Source organism: Channa argus, chromosome 8 (genome assembly GCF_033026475.1).
Source record: "Channa argus isolate prfri chromosome 8, Channa argus male v1.0, whole genome shotgun sequence".
Lineage (NCBI taxonomy): Eukaryota > Metazoa > Chordata > Actinopteri > Anabantiformes > Channidae > Channa > Channa argus.
The window spans coordinates 8,979,163-9,002,451 of NC_090204.1; the positions used below are offsets into that span (position 1 = coordinate 8,979,163).

The 23,289-nt window shown below is 39.7% G+C and overlaps 1 protein-coding gene across 2 annotated transcripts in view; it reads right to left on the reverse strand.

Moving 5' to 3' along the window:
• The window catches only part of LOC137131437 (zinc finger protein GLIS1), a 65,366-nt gene that overhangs the window by 18,920 nt on the left and 23,157 nt on the right, over positions 1 to 23,289 (reverse strand). For both annotated transcript variants that reach the window (XM_067512684.1, XM_067512683.1), the window contains exons 3-4: positions 19,790 to 19,979; positions 17,003 to 18,527 (exon numbers count right to left, since the gene is read on the reverse strand). In XM_067512684.1, the coding sequence (XP_067368785.1) occupies positions 17,003 to 18,527; positions 19,790 to 19,979 (1,715 nt within the window). The remainder of the gene's footprint in view (positions 1 to 17,002; positions 18,528 to 19,789; positions 19,980 to 23,289) is intronic.

Below are 23,289 nucleotides of genomic sequence, written 5' to 3' on the forward strand. Positions count from 1 at the left end.
CCCACCTTGAACAACTGTATTCCTGATCTCTTCAAGTGAAAAACAAGGTCACCTCAAAGGTTCTTGCTCCCCTAGGATAGTTCATGTGGTGGAGCTATTTGTGCATAATTTGTACATAAAAAATGGTATAGAAAATAAAAACACTACACTACAGAAGACTTTTTTTTTGTCCTTTCAGCTTATCCCGTGAGTTCAGGGTCGCCACAGCGGATCATTGTCCGCATGATGATTTGGCACAGTTTTTACGCCGGATGCCCTTCCTGACGCAACCTTCCCCAATTTCTACCGGGGTTGGACTGGCACTGCACAGCTGGGGAGGGGAATGGGCTGTTAGGGGTTCAGTGTCTTGCCCAGGGACATTTCGACATATAGCCGGGGCCAGGGATCGAACCACTCACCCTGTGGTCCGTGGACAACTGCCTTTACCAACTGAAAAGACAATGACACAAAATCTGAAACAAGCTATGACCAGGTAAATAATTTTATATTTCATATTTATGTATTTAACAAAATCTAAACAGATCGTTGTTTTTATTAATCTATTTTAAGAAGGGAATTGACATAGTACAACTACTTTGACAATAAACTCTGAGGTATTCCCTTAAAGGTCCGACAGTATCTTCTAAGATAACAAGATAACAGTTTCCCCACTTGTAGGTTTTAGGTAAAGCCAATTTCTTTCAAAGGGCTGAACTGACCTCAGTCAACAAACTGTTGCAGAGGCATGGCTGTCTCTCCTGTCCATTGTACCCTGACCTTTAGTGAAGCCTGCTAACAGCAGGTCAGATTACGGCTAAGGAGTGATTGTTACCATTCTTTTAATGGCCCTTCAGCTTCATCTGGGCTCAATGCTCATCTCTGGCCTTCATTCACTCATACAACACAGGCAGAGCCTCCTATTCACTGAGGCTCCATTTAATATAGAGGAAACCTAAGCCTGTTATGGTAGAGCCGTGTTGGGTGACCAAGCTGATCTGTGGGTGTGTGTAGATGTGTCTGTGTTGCTCAGTAAGAGAGTCTTAATCTCCCTGATTATAGCCATACAGCACACAGCTATCCATGACGTTTCACACACCTTTGAGCTAGAGAGTGTTGAAAAATTTGCTTCCATGCACTATGATTAAATACTTTTTTTTTTACAAATTACAAACTGAAACTTTAAACAGAGATTGTAAAGTTGACTCGCTGAAAACAAACCAGGGCAAACATAAATGTACAGTACTAAAACATACAGAAAGTTACGGCTTATCATCTCGTCCAAGTATGACTGGGTCCAGTTTCAAAACCTGGAATAGTTGATATCATTTTTGATATCACACTTTAATAAAATAAATGTTTTATACAAAACTGTATATATTACAAACAGAATAGGCCAAACTTCTCAAAACCACAAATAATTAAGTTTCTTTTAAACACAATCCAATATAATAAGAACCTAAAGTGTGAAGTGTGAGGAACAATAACACCCAGGATTTGTCAACACTACACTGACACACATGGCTGCAGCATAAAACCAAAGAAAACCGATTTAGGCGTTAGCTATATTGTACAAAGGAAATTCTGCAGTTGTGTCAATCAAATGTTGCAGTTTGAAATGAGAGGCAGCCAGGGTGGGAAAGGTTTAAAAAAATATCAGTGCAGAGGAACATCCACACTGCCACACCACTCATGATAGACGTAGCCCATGCCGAGTGCTGAAATATGGTGCAGAGCATTTGAGTTTGGAAAACAAACACTGCTATTATTGACGTGCCAAAAATTGTGTAATAATGTATAAGCGAATAATCACTCTTTCATTACTTTCTTTTCCGCAACACAAATTTGAGGCTAAATTATAGTCATGGGTCCATAAAAAAACCGTGTTAATCATGTAGAGCATATTATTACTCCAGGAGCGGGACTAGCTTGGAAGCGGCTGAGGATTAGGTTTTCCTGCATGCTGGGGAACCAGTAAGCCATGCCACCTTTGGGCATGGACATTACCCAGAAACCCTGCACGAAAACCTGTATTCTACAGTAAGATATTTTGCCATGGCCAATCTTTCAGTTGAGTGATTGTCAACTTTATTTTGCCAGTGGTGCTGCCAAAATGAAATCCACTAGTACTGCTGGTACTGAAGGATGTATAGTGTTTTAACAACATCAATGCGGGCAGTGTGGCATCTTATTCTGGTCTAGCAGTGAGCCATAGCAGTTACACATCCCAAGTCTTGGTTTGGATTCCCATTAGGTTATAACATTAAAAAAAAATTTAACAATGATAAAATAATAAAAAGTATACTACTATCTAGATACTATCTACAAGGAGACTGTAAATCACTAACCACATAGGGTGAAGTAGTATAAACAGAAAGCTGTGGTGGCTGACACAGGATTGATTTTACGGTTGATATTATCTATGAAAACAGTTTAAATGGCACTAATCACATTAATTGCTTTAAACATGTTTAGTTTTCCCTTTCTGAAAACCTTCGCCTAAGGTAAACCAGCAGATCAGCACGCGTCGGGAGTGGCACTGCAAGTACGGAGGGATTTGAGCCCCATTTGACACCGTCTCAGTCTTGAGTGGGGAGGTTCAGTAGCTCAGTAAACATTAGGGATGACAGCAGGATCTTGACATGGCTGAAGGGGCCGAGAGCAGGTTGAGAGGGTGGACAGGCAGCTGATCACAACAGACAGATTATGGGCTCAGCATGCAGGTTAGTGGAGGTGCAGGCCCGCCTGAGGACCTCATGGGAAATGACTCCTGACTGGCAGGGAATGGGCCAGTGTTGGGGCTAAAAGGCAGCAGTGTACAGCTCTCTTCACATGTGGTGGCTCATTAGCAATCAGCAGGCGCTCCAGATGATGTGAACAAACCAGCTGTTATGGAGGGGCATTGGGAGAAAATATGGCTGCTGGCATGACGGAAATCTGATTAAAAGCTTCAATAAATGGTGTAAGAAGAGAGACCAAGATTCATAAGGAAGTAAATTTATTGGAAAGTAATATGATCTTTGAAGCCAGGGCCATCACCGACAGGAGTCATTTTTCCTAAGAATAAGCTGCAGGCCCTTTTCTCCCGACAGTCGAGCTCATCTGGGACAAATGCAAGGGAATCCCTCATTTGTCCTTCAGCACCAACATACATTATCTCTCTGGTGCTGGGAGTAATTGTACATTAGGTCTCTGACTAACGATGGGAAGATCGGATTCAACCATTTGGCTTTTAACTAGCATAAAATTTACAATTACTCATATTCAGAGGACCCCCCTTATAAGCCTTCTCTAGACTTTATTGGCTTATTACTAATACAAGTTTTACATAATACATCCAGCCTCCTTTACTGCTAAGCCTAATAGACACAAAGAGCAAAATGTTTTTAGTGGAAAAAAAAAACACTGCCAGATAAAACATGTTAGAAAGTGTCAATACTCAAGCCTTTATAACTTTGTAAGTCTGAAAAAAAAAAAATTGCTGGAACGAGTTGGTTTATCACAAGGTGTCTTTCTCTGCCTTGACCAACGAGGAAAACCACCAACACTTCAGGATCTGTTCAGAGGGTTGGCTGTGGAGCAGAGTGCCCTGACTGCGGATGGGAGGAACATGTGCATTTAATCTGCCTGCTTCCAAATGCCCTGTGGCAACCACAGCAAAGAGCAGAAAAACGTAAATGGTTGAAATTATATCCATATGATTCAACGAGACAGCTAAGGAGAGGCAGGTTTCTCATGCACTTCATCGGGATACAAAATTAAACACAGCTTGGCTAAAACATTGGCATTATATAGTTTACACATATCATTTCCACTGTGAAGCCGGACCCTTTTAGCAGCCAGTCTCATCTGTTGCAAATATGGCTTTAATTTGAATCAAAGGTAGCAGTGGACCGGTTTCCTTTTTTTTTCAACTGGGGAAAAATTAATTCACACACACTTGTTTTGTTTTTCCTGAGGCACCAGTTCTTTTTCCCCCTCTCTTGTGCTTTGCCACATAAAAAAAAGTTTTTTTTATGAATGGCTAGATACAAAGCAAAAGACTGAAAGTGAGTGAGTGTTGTCCAGATGCCTATGAACAAGTGAGCTGAGTGAGGGTTCAGCCGATAATTTGCTGGGAGGAAGTAGTCATGTAAATGACAACAGAAATTGTTCTTAACAGCCATTTTGCACTCATGCCTGAGTAGTTTGGGGGCCAGATTAAAAACTGTGTGGATGGCACAACAGAAAGCTTTCCTATGATGACTAAATGAGGCTGGTCACATAATAAGCCAGACCAGCTGTTTTGTTCCTCTCACAGACTGTTTGCTGGAGATTTAGGGGGAAGTGCAGTGATGGATCTGAACCCCTGCTCATGCAGTGGAGACCTGGCACAGTGTGAGCCTAGCTACACAACAGCATTGATGAACAGCATTCATGGAAGCACTTAACCTGCTGTGATTCAGAGACCTTCATTCAAATGTCTACCAGCTCTGCGGCCCTGCATCCGATTAAAGAGCTAAGATGTGATTTCCTCTTAAACCGGGCGGCCTGGGGTTTACCGGTTCACCAGGTTGAAGGAAAAAGGGCAACAGGGTCACATTCTCAAAGACATGTAGCAGACTGACAGGAAAAAGGTTATGTCTTGGGTGTTATCAAGCACCATTAACCAAACTGACTTCTAGCCTAATTTTTCTGCCCCAGCATACTCAATGTTCCTTGCAGGCAAAGACTTAAGGTGTTAAATGTGTTTCATGCAGACATGTTACACTCAACTGTGTTTAGCACAGGCTATCTACACAGCTGCCTTTAAAACAGACTCTACAAATAACACTGCATTATGAATTTAATCACATCCAAATCAATGCTCTATAAGCGAAAAAGGACAGTATTGAGACATGAGACAAAAGGTTGCACAATGGTTGTCTCTTTCTTTTAAGTAAATGTATCACAGGGCTCTAAGATCCCTGTGATACAGTTACACAAATTAGTTTAATCATTAATTAGTATATGACACATAATTCTGCTGCCTACTTCTCACAGTTCACATTTTTATTTGCCCTCATACACCAACCAAAGTACTGTAGTTGGCATAGCATTTTTTTCTCCCCTCTACGGACCAGCACTGTGACTGAAAAATTACAAAGATTTATTGTACAGTAGGATTTAAATATGAGCTAAAAAAATTTAATATGAAAAGCATTGGTTTAAATGTGCTTTAGAAATGGTGACATGATCCTAAGACCTCTCATCCAGTGAAAAGGTTTTATAAGAGCCATGCACTTGTTTTCTGACACTGTGTCAGATTCTCTCCAACAATCCAATCCATTTATAATGGCTAATTAGAGTGCAGCACAAAGCTTCCAGTGTCATAGCCATTAGTAACCATCAAGGCATTAATTATAAACCCATTCATGAAATTCAAACCCCCCATGAAAAAAAGACAGACTGGGGGTTACGCAATGAAAATCCTAAACATGATCTGTGTTCCGAGCCGGCGCCTGGATTGATGTTACTGGCAAGTCAATACAGGATCGCGTTTGATGGGCCCAAGAGCTACGGCCTCCTCTGACACCCAGGCTTCAATCTGTCCACCACCTTTCACTCACACTCTCTCTTCTCTCTTCTACTCTCTTCTGCCATAAGCTCTTCTTGCTCCACAATGTTGTGTTATATACCTCAGCGTGCTACTGTACGTGGCTCTGTTTTATACTGCTGGCATTGTACGATGTTCGACATCCATTAAGAAATAGCCAGTGATGATGTCATCTTTAATTGATTGACTTCATTGCTCTTGTTCTAGACATTAGACAAACACAGTGTGAAAATTTGAGGGGTGACGGTAATGGATCATTACCGTCACCCCTCATTTTCCCTTTCCTCTGTGATTCCCTAAGTAATTCCCTTAGACTCCCAAAGTAAGAACTGTCCAAAAAGTGTCACAGTGGTTTAAAATGCAACATGTTTTGTGACTGCATTTCACTTTATTCAATCCACTGAGACAGCTGGTAATGAAGAAACTGGCATCTTTGTTTATTGCCGCAGGTCTGGCTCTGACAACAATTCCTGACATCAACCATTTATGTACTAGACAGAAAAAAATCAGCATCAAACCACAACCTCACGCCAGAAAACCAAAGTAGCTTTTTTCACTGTTAGAGTGTGAAAGTGTTTTAAAAACTATTTTTATTAGTAGGGATTCTTGCTTGTCGACAAGAGAATATGTTCATGCTAATGTACTACACATACCCAACACTGCAATTTTATTTTCAGTTAAATGCAAACAGGGATGCGCTTCTCAGCTGCATTTCAGTTGGTCATGTTTGTACATTTCTCCTACTAACATGTGTAAATATTTTTGAGGCAACTTCAAGTCAGTTACACTGTTTCTGCACTGCAGAGACTGGTAGGAAAAGAAATAAAAGTCCTTCTCACTTTTTTGGCAAACCATTCTTTGTCCTCACAAGGCAAGAGTTGACACAGCTGTCTAAAGGCTGACGCCTACTGTAACACACATCGGCAACTCCGTAACTCTAACGTGACAACAAATAAACACTGCAGAAACCCTGTGAGTTGCCAATTCAAATACCTTGATGCCAGAGGCACTACAATATTCAGACAGAAAACATGCCAGCAAAATTAAACAATAGGTCAACATGGCATTGTGATCAACACCAGCCGGAGCAGGGTGAAGGGGAAGAGAGCTTGTTTACGCAACCCTCTGGATAGGGACCAGACCTCAAAGCCTTCTGGGAAAAAAGCAGCAGCCCAAGTAAAGTGGTGCAACAGAATATGCAGCCACGATGCCCCTCGATTTGTTCATGCCACAGCATACCATGGCTGTGTTCCTTTCTGCTCTCTGTGGGTTTCAGGGTCCAGTTACTATTTGTGTGGATATGACTGATTGCAATATATCAGACTGCACTAAATGTTCAATGTGCCAAGTCAAATCATGTCGTGAGCAGTAAGCACATCACCACTAATTCACATTTCAAAAAATTCAACTCACCACATTTCAATATACAGTCTCTTTTCATATTTCAATATTCAGTCCTATAGGGAAACACATTTGAATGTAAGAAAACTCCCCATTCTAGTGCAATTACGACGGACTTGAGAAACCTGTCAGTGTTCCAAGATCCAGAGGTTTCACTATTTTGTTCTTCAGCAAATGATTTAATATATATGAAATATGTCAAATTTCCCATTGTACAAACTGTAATTTGCAAGGTGCCCATAAACAATATTGGTTTCCTGACTGTACTTTAAATAATGTATAACATAATCTAACTTTCTTGCCTTTTGTCATTTCTAAATTAAAGTGGCCACTGACATGAATGCTGCTACTACGTGACACAGTATGACAGATCAATGTTATGAGAAAATGGAATATTTTTTTTTTTTGTCCTTTGAGCTTATTCCGTACGTCGGCATGGGTCGCCACAGCGGATCATTTTGTCTGCGTGTTGATTAGGCACAGTTTTTATGCCAGATGCCCTTCTTGATGCAACCCTCCCCATTTTCTGCTGGGCTTGGAACCGGCACTGTGGAGCTGGGGATAGGGAGATGAACTATTGGGGCTTCAGTGTCTTGCCCAGGGACACTTTGACATGGGTTTGGGAACTGCGGGGCGCAAATCCCTAAAGTCGGTAGGCAGCCACTCTACGAACTGCACAACTGACACACTTGAGAAGCAGGAATAACAACTGAAAAACAATCTGTTTGCTCTGACTTTAAAGAAGTCTTACTTCTACTGTGTCTGTGCCTGAAAAAACGAACCAATCTAGTTAAGAATCCTGCATGAAACTTTTTACATCAATGTTAAACTGATGCCAAAGCTGAATGGACTGAATGTAAAACATATGTATTTAGAAGTGAAAAAAGAGAAAAGGGGCTTCTTTCTGGACACAGTTAGAGATCACTGGGGTGTAAAACTGTACAAGGGAGAGATAAATCCCTGCCTAAATATCAGTGGTTCTGTAATGGCAGTTTTCCCCGGTCACACAATCATAAAACAGGGTATTAAGAAATTGGATCATTCTGTATCCTTAAGTATCCCACTAAAAAGACTTTGGTTCTTTTTATGCACTGTTCCTCTCTCAGTAATTTCCCATCTCTCTCTCATTATCAATGATTACAGTCGATGTGGTTTTAGTAAGTCTCACTGTTTTGATATATGTGTCATTGAACTTCACAATCCACATCTAGATACTTAAAATCTTTACATAAGAATCTCTCTTTACTCTCTTGGGCATTTGAAAACAAAGTTTCAGCTTGGAACGCTCAGTCAGCCTTTGACAAACTCTGCTAATGTTTCAAAAATGCTCTTAAGTCTGCATTCAGCGCATACCAAATCACTTGTCATGCATATTATCTTGTGATTAACTCTGGGCAAAAATGTCATTTTTGGGATGACATCAGATGAAGTGAATTGCTTGTCTGGCTCTTTCTTTCGGCCTTCACTTCTTTTCTTAAATTCAACACGGCACACTAACCACAGAACACTGCAGTGCATAATTTTAACTTGACACCCTAAATGTAAACATGTCTTTCTCTACGTAATTTATCCATACTTCTCTTACTGTTTATTTTGCACAGTAGCAACACAGTTTCTCATATACTGTATATTAGCAGCATGTCTAGCCTAGTCTAGTGCGGTTGGGTATGGGTCTATTTTATTGGAGGGATACTGTCGTTCTGGGTTTGTGGTGTGGCCCTGAGACAGATGTCCTGATGTGTAGAAATGCCCTTCTTGTTTATTTGTTTGGTAGGTGAATGAAGGTGGTTGGGGGTAGATGTTGCTCTGTAGTCTGTTCAACACAAACACACACACACACACACACACACACACACACACTACCCCACTTGTTTGATGGATAGAGTACCTGCTGTGGCAGTGTGTGAATGTGAGAGAGGATGGTGCCATAAAGGGAAAAAGGACTTGTGTCTGCCTTGTAAAATGTTACATACATACTTTGGCAATGATTATCTATTTGACTTTAGTAAAGAAATTGTTAAGTGCACTCAAAATACATGTATGATTTAAGGCAGGAGAGGAATTTCTAAATGGCTAGAAGTGTGCCTAAAAAGAGAGATGCTGCTGCTCCTCTCTCCTCTCTGTCCTATATGAAGCAGGTTTGCATCCCTGCAACAAACCCTTGAACCTGACTGAACCCCCAAACACACCCCCGCTTCATCCCCCCAATGTACTAGTAAACTGATCTGGCTCAGAAGAGATGTTAAACTGATTAAGGTTTTGGATTGAACACAATTATGACACAATCTCTGAGCAATGTAGAAGCAGCCACAGCCCTGCATGGGTCTTCATCTTTCTGATAGCAGAGTGTGATTAAAAGGTGAGGAAATGGGGGAATTTAAAACATCACATTCCTGACAAACTTGTACACTCACATGTTGTAAATCCTGGATGCTTTGATACCTGGTTATGAGCTTGAAGCAAGGCAGCTGTGAGTGTTTTACCTTTTGTAGGTTGAGTTCCAGATGCATTTTCATGGCTAATCATGGAACAGAGTTTACATGCACTTAAGAAACCAGGTTACTGGAAATCCGTGTAAACATGCTGCAGCAGAGTCCCTAATACTGTACCCCGATTTGGGAAGCTAGCTTTCCCGTTTATATTTAAGAAATCAGCTTTCACAAAAAAGTTGACTGTAAGCTTGTTACTTAATGGCATGTAAAAAGTGTAGAACATTTTCAAGAAAAGCTCTGCTAATGTACTATGGAATGTCAGCTGTTTGACAGCTAACTTTAACATTAACACTCAATGGACAACATTACACTGCTTTTCATTCACCCATTCATATTCACAATGACACACAGTCACACACTGATGGGGGAAGCTGCTATGCAGCTGGCCTACACTTAACGGGAGCAACTAAGTTGGGGTTAAGTGTCTTGCTGAAGGGAACTTCACAGTGTGACCAAAGGAGCCAGGAATCGAACCAGCTACCCTAAGATCTGTGGACTATTGTTCTACCTCCTCAACCACAGACAGGTCATGTAGGAGTAGATTGTAGTAAATGTAGTTTGCATCACATTCCTTTTGCTTGAATGGAACAAGCTCTAGCTTTCATTAGTGAAGAGACTTTATCACAAGCCAATTTTTTGTTGGGGGAATAATGCACTGCAGTGCATACGTTGTCATTTTGTTTGTTTAAAGAGAAGATGATTGAATAAAATATTGAAATATAGATGAGCTTAATTTTTTGTGAAAATAACTGTTAAATTAATTTAAAAATAAAAAAGAGCTTAGTAGGAAAATAATCTATAGATTAATTGATTAACTGAAGAAGTGATCTCCAAATTAATCAACCAAAAAGCCCTAATCAAGACCAAATCTAAAATCTAAACATTTTTTTCCTACTTTCTTTTTTACTTCTGTATTGCCTTACATAGAAATAATTTATACCTCATAAAATGAGAAATATTATAATTCGTATTATATTTCGCCTTTTATTTCACATATTGCATTAAAATGACAGATATCCTTTAAGCTACAGTGTGTAACTTTTTCAAATATTCTTTTAGTAGAAATATGTTTCATAACTTAAATTTGACTGAAAAAGTTTGCATCCCAGTACTAGAAAACTTAAAAAAAAAAAAAAAAAAGAAACTGTAAAAAAATGTGTTTGTTAGTACTAATGTTCTTTCATCATCAGATGTAACAAAATGGCCAAGGAATGTATAAAAATAAAGTTATAGTCAGATAATGAAAATAATCTTTTGCATGCCTCATTTTGCATGCCTCATGCATGCATGTATAAAATTAGATGATGTTTAAAAAAGCTGATAGACACTTAATACTTGATAAGTGGCACAAGGTTAAGTTTGGCTTGCACTTTAAATTTTTCAAGTGTGTAGATCTCAATGGACAGTCTTTTTGATGCTCGAAGCAACAAAAACAATGGGATCAGGAGAAGACCTTAAAATTAAATAAGTTCACCTTGATAAACCAAAACATTTAGAAATACCAGAATCAACTGTGAGGACCATAATCCAGAAATAAGAAATGTCAACACACTAAGACTCCTCCAAGAAGTGAAAGACCAAGAAAAATAACCAAAAGAGGCACTATGAAAGTTGCTCGAGAGCTGCGTAGAGCTTTTGGAGAAACACATGCAGAAAGCCATTGCTTACTTCTAGACATAAATCAGCACATTTGGAGTATGTTAAGGAGCATGTGAACAAAACAAATGAATTTTGAAACAAGATTATGTAGTCTGATTATTTGGTCATAAATCTCTATGAGGAAAGGAACACCATGCCCACAGTTAAACATGGTGGAGGTTAACTGATGTTTTTGGGGTGTCCTCTGTGTCTGCATCAGTCACTAGAGCTCTGCGTGAAGTGGAAGCAAGAATGAATGCAACTCAGTATTTGAAAAATCTAAAGCTAATTTCTACTACCATCAGTCTAAAATCAGGAATGGTTTAAAAAGAATAAGGTGAATGTTTTACTATGGCATCCCCAGTCCCCCAATTAAACTATAATTGAAAGTCTATGGACAGTTCTGAGGAAGGCTGAACATAGCAGAAAACCAAGGTAGACTTGGAATAATTATGCCACGAAGAATAGGCTACATTTACACCTTAAGGGATACAGATGCTGTTCAGATGGCACCGAAAGTGGCTGAGGGAGGTTATATTGGCTCAAGTATTAGAAATTGTATTTGTATTTGAAAATGTTTTTGTGACTTCTGATGTTGAAAGAAAGCTTTTAAAATGAATGTGCATAGGATATTGTTTTAAGGAAAAAACTTTGTTTTGCCTTTTCAAAATAAGAGGATCAAGCCTTTGCACTAATTGTCATTGTATCTTATTGCCGAGAGGTGCTGTTGATGCAGTGCATGTCGTTATTCACTTCCAAAAGAGTTTTTTTGCAAGACAAAAAAACCTGTGTGTCACTTGTCAATATGAAAGGGTACTGTACCTTCGAGTTGTTTAGGCGGTGAGTACTGGACCACATTATATGAAACACTGCCTAAAAAATATTTAACATGACAAGAACCGTGGCCCATTTAATAAGTAAAACAAGGAAGATCCATCTACCCTGGGCTTTTATTTGTATGCCAGAATAAAGGTTCCAGATGCCGTCAGGCAGCAGATTCATAATACAAACATCAATTGGAGAGAGCTGTTAATATTGGTGTGATGACCCTGACTGTCAAGCAGCACAGCATATCTGACACCAAAATAGAATAGGAAGGGATTATGGGTTTGTATTAAGAAACCTGATGAATTAATTTGCCACAGCAATGACAGAGCCAATTGTGAATTCATTGGTAAGCACAGGAACTTGGTTTTTTTAAATCTCCACCAGGTCCTTTGGCCTGATTAACTCTATTTTGTACCTATACAGTTACTCCTCACACACTGAATCAGTGTGTGTGAGGAGTAACTTACCATTTATTGAACCCAAATAATCTAAATAAGTCATATATAGACCTCTCCTTTCTCAGTACAGTATTTCAAAGTAATCGTGTATGTGTACAGCCTGAGGAACCAGTTGGCTTGCCAATGGTTTCCATGCATTCCTTGGGTCAGTTTAATTGTCTGCATATTGTTGCTGCAGGATGTACTACAATATAGGGACTTCTTAGAGTTCTTAGAGTTTTCATTTTATTTATTTATTTATTTGAAATTACAGAATAAGAAAAATTTGCAAAAACAGGAGTTGTGTTTTCTATGTTTCTGAAAAACCAACATTCAGACTTAACAGGGTTATGCATCCATGTCTAAGCCTCTAAATGTTCGTCATGATAATCTGAATATACTGCAGGTGGCTTTGGTCCCCATAAACTTGACTCAGAGGTTGGACCCAAAAATGTCCAGACAGGCCAGAATGTCAGAGGCTCACAGGTACAAACACATTAATATCAATGTCACTCACCACTCGCACCCAGTGCCCAGAGATCTCCAGTTTCAGGTGCCATTCAGAGGAAAAGTCGGGTCATGTGCTAACCTCAGTTTTAATTAGCTAATGGCACTCCGTGTTTTATCTGAGTGTCTGAGCTGATTGCTCACAAAAGACTCCATTTACCCCTGAAAACACATGCCATCTTGGGACTGGCCTGCACTTTGTTTGCCACACTCATCATCAAAATCAGTCTAGTAAACCCAAATATATACAATGCTAGTTTTGCACCAGTGGAAAAAAGGACGTTCCGTAATCTATGTTTTTTTAACAGTACTCACCATTCCATCTGTCCTTCAACAAGTGGTCTCACTGAGTGTGTCAGTGAGTGTGTGCATACAGTGTGTGTTCGAATAGGGTGCCACTAAGCAGGTAATGCTGGCTGTGTTTTTTGATTGTAAAGTGGTTCAGTGGCTCACAAATTAAAATATGTGACTACCATTTCATGGAGAAAATTTCTTGTGTTTCTAAATAATGTCTGAATTACATCCTCTTAATGGCATGAATTATTAGAAAAAAATAGAGAACTGTAAATGCAAACATGATACAATAATATTTTTAAAATGTAAGCATCGGTAATGCAGCATATTGAAAACATGTGTCTCCTTAATTAGTGACATAAACTCACCATTAAGCATTATGCTTCGCGTACAAAAAATTTATTGAGCATGCTTTGAACTCTTTGAAGCCAAGAGCAAAATTACAATTGTAGCTAAAACTTTGATACTGTATCCAAGCCAAAATTGTACAGTATATTACTAGTGCCTCTTTCTGTACAGTAGATAATCCAAAACTGGGCTTGTTAAAAAGCCTAAAAATAATCTTTCCAAAATATTATATAATTTAGCACATAAAAATAATACTGTAACAAAGGTACTGAATCATGTTTCAAGTTTTGGAGCACTGACTGCATATATTTCATTGTATAACATAGCGTTTACTAATAACATTTAAGGCTTATTATTTTGAAATTTTCATTTTGAGGGTTTTTTCAATAAACAAAACTGCCATGCTAAACAAACCAAATAAAGTACACAATGCTGAACGCCTGCCCAAAGTCACATTTCCAATGTAAACACATTTCCCCACAAAGTGCCTCAGTGTTTTAAAAGAACATTTTTAGACTTTCATAGCTCGCAGGTTAGCCTTTAGACACTTCAAATCCACCAGGCCAGGCTCTGACAAAGCAGAATAATATCAATGTCTGCGATCATGTCAGGGCTACTCTTGTTGGATATATTTTTAATATTTATGCAGACACAGGAAAAAATGTAATAAACTAAAACAACAAGTGAATTAGGCATGAAACACAACAGGATATTGCAGAGAGATTATGTTGTTTCCTTTTTGCATGTGTGTCCTTCAGTGCTTGCCTGGCCTAAACAACAGCCCAGGGCCTGTTTTAATTATGGGGGGAGAGAGAACTAAATATCTTTTCTAAAAGGTCACAGAACTTTTAAAGCCACAAACTTTTTTTCTAACTGTGGAATTTCTTAAAATATTATCCAGGTACAGACTGTGACAGGCTCATGCAGAGGTCAGAATATGACTTGTGTCCAGCGATAATGATTGATTCTTATCAAGATACAACAAGAAGCAAATGCTGTGCTACATTCTGTACACACACGTATGCATGAACTATATGTACATACAATATGTATGTGCATGTGTGTGTGTGAGAGAGATCTCACACACACACACAAACACACATAGAAAGAGGAGAGTGTTGTTTGGCTAGAGGAGAGCCCTGTTTCATAAAATCCTGCTGGAATCTGCCACTGGAAAGAAAATAAAGGGATTAGCCCTGGTTTTTCAAGAGTATTTGTCCTAAAACAGAATGTCTCATCTGCTTCCTCTATCCAAATTGCTTGAATTCTTGAATGCTTTTGTGTGTTGCATGAACATAACAAACACAAGGGGCATCAGTGTTAGTGGCCAAAGAACACAAGTTTAGACAAAAAAAGGCTACTGAAAAATATGAGCATGTATGCTTTCTTTAGATGTGCACCAAGACACTAGAGTTTCTATAGCACTTAGTTATATACATATAGACTACATACAAATGGTACAAATACAAACAGAGAGCATGTTTATATTTTCTGGCCCTACAAGTTTATCTGCTGAATTCCCAAAACAACATACATTCAACTCCTGCTGATTAGATGTGTTGATTCAAGCTTGAAAACATTTCACATTTCTGTTTATGTTCTGTCGGAACACCGGGAGTGTTACATGCCAACATACTTTACACAGAATCAATACTTCCTATTGTAAGAGGCAATGGAAACTACTATATCCCCATTTTTACATTACTGGACGGCTGTGAATATATGTGTGTGTGTGTGTGTGTGTGTGTGTGTGTGTGTGTGTGTGTGTGTGTGTGTGTGTGTGTGTGTGTGTGTGTGTGTGTATAAAATAAGGGTGACCAGGAGGTTAAGTTAAGGTGTGTAGAAAGGTTTCACAGTGCCTCATGTCTGCAGACAAAATCCAGTGGCTGCTCCACACTGAGCTTAATTGTTCTCGTGTACACATATGGTAAATATCTACACACACACACACACACACACACACACACACACAGACACACACACACACCTTCACAGTGACATGTTTATATATATGTATTACATTTACATATACAAACAATCACTCAGTATCTATTTGCTGTGTCACCAAAATGTAACTTCTCTCATTGGAGTTAAGACACACCCGTGCAATGCTCCAAAGAGTACTAACAACAAGAAAAGAAAAAAGACAAATGAAAGCCTTTCATACCACACAGCAGAATTAACAGTTAGGGCATGTACAATGCACCAAATCACTTCCAAATTTTTACTTCACACTGAGCCAAGAAAGCAGGAACACTAATACCCTGGAGTTACAAAAAGCAGCGGAGTTTGTGTATTTTTGGCTTCATTTAGCAGTCAGATGTGCATTAGCAAGTATCAGAACCAGTCAGAATTAACAGTAATTTCTTATCCAATGCAGCGAAAAATGCTATGAAATACAACTTCCATTTTAAAGCTCTAAATTAAGCTAATTTTATAAGGCACTGTTACAAAGTTATTGAGATAAAATAAAGATCTGGATTTTTTTCTTTTAAAAAAAGAAACTTGGGTCATCAATATTGCTACAACAGGTGTGGCAGCAATATTGAAGACTCGGTTTTTCAATAATTACAATGTGGATGGTAACCACTTCTGATTAGGGCTTTGGGTAAAGCCATCAACTGAGCAGTACAGGCAAACATTACCCACTCTCCCTCTGTAGCTCCCTACCCCAGACTACTACATTTCTCCTCATGTTTAGCTTGGATATGAAGCCAATTCACTTAATACTTGTGGGACAGCTAAACATTTAAAAGCTCCCATTTAAAAGGATCAAGTGTAGGCATTGTTTGGTTATGTTAACCATATGTGTTGGCTTTTCATGATCTGAATCCCTTCTCAAAAACAGAGTGCTCATGAAAATAAACATGACTTTGCTCTACACAAATTGTGGACTAATTGTGTATTTGGACTAAATCATTCTTAAGGTTGGAGGGCTTTTTCCATTTGCTAAGGGACGCTGGGAAATGACAGCTTGACAGTGATTAGTGTGTTGACTTGTGGAATTGGAGACTTACCTGTAAAGAATACAACCACAAACCGATTTAGACTGACGAGTTAGTGCTACTCTCACAGCAACTCATATCTTCAGTGGAAAAAAAGAGGTTTTTACGTGTTCCACTAAAAATACAGGAATTATAATCATAATGTGTCTCAACCAAAACAAAATAAAAGATTCTGTTGAAATGTAATCAGCAGTGAAGCAAGTCCAGTCTTGTTTTTGGACACAATGGACATGTTGAGGAAAAAAGTAATCTAGAGGGACTGTATTACTTTGTGAAATATGTTCATGTGTTTAATTAAAAAGAAAAAATACATTATTTCTAACATATGCTTGTAATTATGGGATGAACTAGAGTCAGTTGAAACTAATAAATACAACCAACTTTCAAAAAGAAGCAAAAATTTGTCAAAGCAAGCTGACTTTGAGGGGATATTTAATGTATGAGTTGTGAGCATAAACTGGTGTTTTGTGAGTCTGGTCAGAGGATAATTTAACAACTCACCATACACTTGTTAGGCTTCTCTCCGGAGTGGACCCTCATGTGAATGAGCAGCTTGTAGCGGGCATTGAAGGGCTTATAGCGGCGAATGCAGCCAGCCCAAAAACAAGTGAAGTCTTCACCTTTCCGCTGGTCAATATGGACCTTTTCAATATGCCTCACAAGCTCCTCCTGCTGTTCGTACACAGCACTGCAGTCAATCCAGCGACACACCTGCTTATCAGCCAGTGTTCCTCCTCCAGGTGCTTCCCGATCTGGGGCTGTGTGGGACCCAGGAGGACCTCCAGAGCTCGGTTTTGGTACCAGTGCAGAGGCTTGTGATGTCTGCTGGAGAAGCTGGCCCCCAGGGCTGGCCCCCACATACTGATGCGTGTGGTAGGGCGGAGGCATAGCAGGTCGAGGGGGGTGGTGTGAGTGACGAAGGTTACCACTGCGACCACTCAAGTGATGGTGATACTGCTGCTGAAAGAGTTCCTCTTCACTGGGGGGGAAGTCATCGAGGGGCTCTTGTTTGAGGACAGCCCTTGATCTCTGGCTTCCATCCAGAAGGGCCCCAGCTTCAGGCCCCAAATGCAGCATCCCAGACATCAGGGCCCCACTCATCAGTGGGCCCAACCCGTCTGAGCCACCTCCTCCCCCTACTCCTCCCCCGGCTACTCCTCCAGACCCACACCCCTGTAGCATGGAGCTTTGCTCCTCACACAGTCCGTGCCCTTGGCCCTGCTCCTGCTCCAATGATGACACTGAAGAGGAAGATGAGGAGAAGGAGGAATGGGACAGCAGGCAGGTGGCAGATGAGGACAGCTGACAGCTCTCGTGTAGTGAAGCCTGCTGGGGGCTGCCGTGAGGTGGGGGCCGCTGGGGGGCTTCCTGTGAGCAGTCGTTAGAGGGTGGGGATGTAGAAGAGGAGGAGGAAGAGGAGGAGAAGCTGGCACTGCTAGTGTGCCTGGGTGAGAGGTTAGAGTGGAACCCGTTGACACAGGCAATCGCCGACATCTGGGAGGAGGAGTAGATGATAGCGGTTATATTGATGTCCTCGGAAGCAGCACCAGTAACTGATGGCGAACTTGTGAGAGTAACGCTGCCGGTGCTGGCAGCCACATTGGACTGCGAGGCCAGGCAGTGTCTTTTCAGACTGGTATCGCTAAGCAGTCGTGCTGAATGATGGGAGTCAGCTGGGGACAAAGCCAGGGGGGAGGAGTTATCTTCATTATTAAACGGTTGCACAGCGTCTCCTGAAACAGCACTACTTACTTTGCTTGATGTGCATACACCACTAACGTTATTGTTAGCGTGTGAATCTACAACTATTTTGTCCCGAGGAACTTCCAACACTTGGCTTGCCCTACAGTTCTGAAACTCAGTCTGAGACACACTATGGACCCCAGACCCTGTGCTGGATATCTTGTAGCGCATTGACTTCTCTTGTTTGATTAGGTAAGGCAGAGATGAGGAAGCCCCATTGGTACTGCCACAGCCCAGGCCAGGTGAGGCCCCCGGCAGGGTCCTCTGGAAGGCAAAGGAGGATCTGTAAGGACAAAAGCATATAGAGAGGAACACAAGCGCTATTAGCTCACAGATTGACAGATAAAGGCTCGTTCATCCATTCCACCAGCAGCAGTGAATTTTGCCTCCTGCTTACACCTTCCTTTCAAAGCTTTCTCTTAATTTACATAAAAATTGCGTCATTCAAAATGAGTCCCACTGACCTAAAATAGCCTAAATGTCTTGTGAATCGTGGACCTTTTGGAACAAACATTATTGAGTAGGCCATCGTAGACTGACACCTGTTACCATCCATTGCCGATGATCCAAAGTGGTTTTATGAATAAATGAAACAGGATCCCCAGGTAGTGAGAGCACATGAATGGGCATTTATGACTAAGAATTGAAGGAGTGGGTGGGATGGATGGCTACTGAGACAGAGAGACCACTAGCTACTGTGTCTATCTGACAAGCTTTGATGACACAAGGAGGTTAAACCCAACCCAACATTGGGGATAAATAGGGAGTCACCTGTTTTGGTGGCATAATTGCAGCCTATGAAGGGTGACCATTTACAATACTGTGTATTATGGTGGGAATCTTTGCCCTACTGAATGGGAGACCCAGGTCAGATTTCTCTATGCGTTGCTGTGATCTCCTACATAATCAGTCCTGTCAGTTGGCTCATTATGGATTTTGTCCAAAGCCCCTGAGTGATGTGAGAAGCTCTCTTTTCTGCAGCTTGTCTCATAGAGTAACTGTCTTTGTTCCTTGCAGTGAGCACGCTGAGGAAAAAAATGTAGCTAACACTAGCTTGGATTGGAGAAAGCCAGTAGCTGACTTTGTCATCGTTGTTAATAAATACTTAACCCCCCTTTCTCTTTCTATTCAGAAACACCATTTCCTGTTTGGCTATAGTGAAAATACTGTGAGACAGTATGAGAGTAGTCTGTCCAGAAGCACTTTTGCCTGAGGACAGAAGGAAAAAAAGAGAGGTGGGAAATAAGGAAGACAAATCCCAAAACGCAGAAATTCACTGACTTGACCAACAGTAGTCAAAGATTGCACAACAGTATAATCCCAGTAGAGCAACATAAATGTTATACTTTACACCCCTTCAGTGTGTTTTATGAGTCTGGGTAAATCTTTCCAGCTACAAATGTGTGCATCTGATTCACAATAGTAACAATAATGAAAAACACATTGTACCTGCATATTGTTAGTAATATTATACCAAAAAGGAAACATTAAATACTGGAGCAGAAACACAATTATTATAAAACAGGAATAATAGTGACAGTTAACCTGGTGTGTTGATGATGGTTGTCCTGCAGGAGGTCAGGTGTAGGTCTGTCGCACTGGAGGATCTGGGGGTAAAACCCCACTGAATGACCCCCCACTGACAGTGGCATGGTCTGCCCACCACGCGTCAGGGTGCCCTCAGTGTTACCCAGCTCAGCATCCCCATCCTTCTCTGATGAGTAGGTAACATTCACTGGGGAAGGACCAGGGAGAATATTACTAAACTGGCTACTTTACAAATGATGTAGCTAAACATAGATTTTTACATAGAAAAAACAAGCAGATCCTTAATATTAAAGAATCATTGCAGTTAGCAGAGCTTCTAGCCAGTGTAATACTGGGATTAAAAGCTGACTAAGCAGACTGCACTTAGTGATCTACTGACTACCCTGGAAGAATAATCAGTTTAAGGGAAAACTTGTTGGCTGCCACAGCTGTATTATGCAGTGAAATATAGAGAACTCTTTAGCAAAGTCCAAATGGTGACAGTAAGAATAAGGCCAAAAAGGTTTATTGCCAAATATAATTTCTGGAATAATTGCCCATCTAAATTCCAAATGGCATTCCATTTTGGAAGTCCATTTTGAAAATAAAAGTTTATTAAAGTATTTAAGTTACATACAAAATTCACCATCAATTATTTTAATCTAATCATGGCAGAAACTGAATTTTCTCAGATTTTTTTAAGATTAATTCTAAAGACATTCTCAGTAATTTAGAGTTAGATGAAAACTGTACAGGTCCTATAAAACCTATTATAATTTTAACATTTTTATTTTAATAATTTAGGCCTAATTATTTGATGAGAAATACAAGCTTCGTGAATGTGGGTAAAATTATAATTAAAAAATGGAAAGAGAAAGAAAATGAGGTCAGAAAAAGGAATCAGAATGAGGACATTTTTGTGAAGAGAAAGTTAATGCCCCCTAAACTCTCACGTGTAGGCAACCACATGTCCCCAGTTCCAGCTTTCGTAATTCAATTTCTCAAATTCAATTTTCTCCTTACAATGTTAATAACGATGTTATCACACACCATGAGCTATTATTAAGAAAGTCACCCAAACACCCTTGTTGTTTAAAAAGCACGAAGAGGATAAAAAAGGATCAGCCTGTAAACGAGAATATAAGGAAAAAGTAAGATATAACAGCATGAGTAACTGAGAGAATAGTAAACAGGAAACAGGTTTTGGAAAATGGGAAAAGGGGTACATGAAACTAGAGACAAGATAAAACACGAGAACTTTGTGAGCCATTTTATTCTCAGTTTAAAGAATATCTATTCACTACAGTTGATGTATCCACAGTCTCCTGTGCATTTTTCTTGTCACGGGTCGCAGGGGAAACACAAAGAAATAGAGAAAAGAAAAAGCTCAAAATGTAAACAGTTCAGTTATTGCCAGGGGACTGAAGAAACAACACTGGTTTCACTCAAAGACATTAACAGAAAGGAAGATGTCTTTCAACTCTGGTCTGTTTTCAAGCAATACAAATTGTTCTGTTTATCAAATTCTGGATTGTTCTGTTTTTTTTTATTCTTTTTTTTCTCCACCACTTGCTGAGCACCCCTAAAATTCAGCATATACGACTGTGTTTCTGTATGAGGGTTTGAAGGCTCCACTGATGTGTCGCCAAGTGTTTCCCTGCCTCAAGTCAAAAGTAATTCAATGAGGATGGCTAAAAGTGACATGATTCAGGATGGATATGACTAACATCAACAGAGATCTCCTAATTAGGGCTTGACTGTCCATGTACAGTGCATGCACACAAGAACACAAACAACCAAATAAAAGACTATCATCATGAAGCACTAGATGGACTGGCAGTTGGTCAATGGGGCCTTGACTGAATGCACATGCTCTCTCTCACACACATCATCGTCACCACCATATAAAACACAGACCCACACCAGGCAGCCCGGTAAATGTAACTTCAATTATGAGACAATGCTCTTTTGAAGCCTATTGCTCTGTTCCACAACACAATATGAATGTTTGCCAGGAAAAGTTCACTATGTAAATGATTTAAAAACACAGAGAAGACAGATGATCCCTGAACACAGATTACCTGCTTTACTACAACAGGCTGATAATACAACCATTGTTTTTCAGTTGGAAATGTCCACTTGAAAATATCTTTACTGCCAGAATTCAGGGGTTGTACTGAGCTCTGTTTTACATGTCACTGAAAATACACTATGCTTGGCAAAGCTATTGAACCTCAATGCTTTATTTGTGCCAAATTCTAAAATGTGTCCAAACCAATTCAATATCCATCCATCAGCTGTTAAAATCTGACATCAGATTCTTGATCGTGTTTACCTTTAAGGATAGAATCACAAACTTGTTTTGTATTTAAAAATGTATTCAAGCATGTTGTATGACTGTGTGTGCATACACAAAATAAAATGGGAACCTACTTTTTTTTATTAATTGAAAAATGCAAATACAGCATAATTAAAAGAAATCTATGGTATCTGCACTAGTATTAAAATTTTTAAATAGTACCCAATCCTACAACATATCATTACTAACACACTAACATACGCTCTTGTGCAATATGATCTAGAGAATGTGAAGTTACATCACTCTGCGGTAACAGTTGGGGTTCTGAGGCACCATACTGTAAGGTATGTGCTCAGCCTGCTACTGTGTTTACAATTTGTTACCTGCATACCTTTGCTTTTTTTGGCTAAAAGATGGAGATGGGGCAAAGTTAAGACGGCACTTCTCTACTGACCCACTGTGCAATGGCAGCAGCTCTGACCTACCGTGGCAACGCTGTTCAGAATGACGATACAGAGTCAAAACACAGACAAACAAAAACTAAAAACAATGTGAACATTACATTTTCAAAAAATGGAGAATCAATTTTGAGTAAATTAGTAAATTTTAAAATATTTCCACCAACCTGTCTTAAAAGTTGCATCGTGTGTTCACATAAACCTAAAGCAGTTGATGAATTTCACCAGCTTGTCACTAACTGTCTCTCTACTGGTTGATGCTGAACAGGCAGCAAATAATCCGTTCAAAGCTTTTCTTTACTGAAAAAAGATCCTGCAGTGTCTAAAAAAACGAGTTGATGAGAGTGAAGAAGGTTGTAAAACCAAAACCAAAAAAGACACTGAAAGGCCTTGTAGACCTCAGATGAATTGCAGTGTGTACACTATTTCCTAAGTATAACAATACTAATTTAAACTACTTTACACACAATGTTGTCCTCTCTGCATAAGTCACAAACCAGGACCACTCTATATAGGTGAACTCTTTTATGACAAGAATGATGTAGAAAAGCAAAAGCAAAAGCAACGTTATTAGTTTTAGCTTTTGTTGCCATTTGGGGAAACTATGCAAATGAAACCTAAAACAGCTTTAAAGTCCTATTTGTTACTAAGATGATTTACTTATTATGCTTTTTTATAGGGAAAGTTCTAAACAAATCTGGATTTTAATCTCCACTCCATCTGTTTGGATTCATAATCCACCCGTCTGCAGAGACACAATG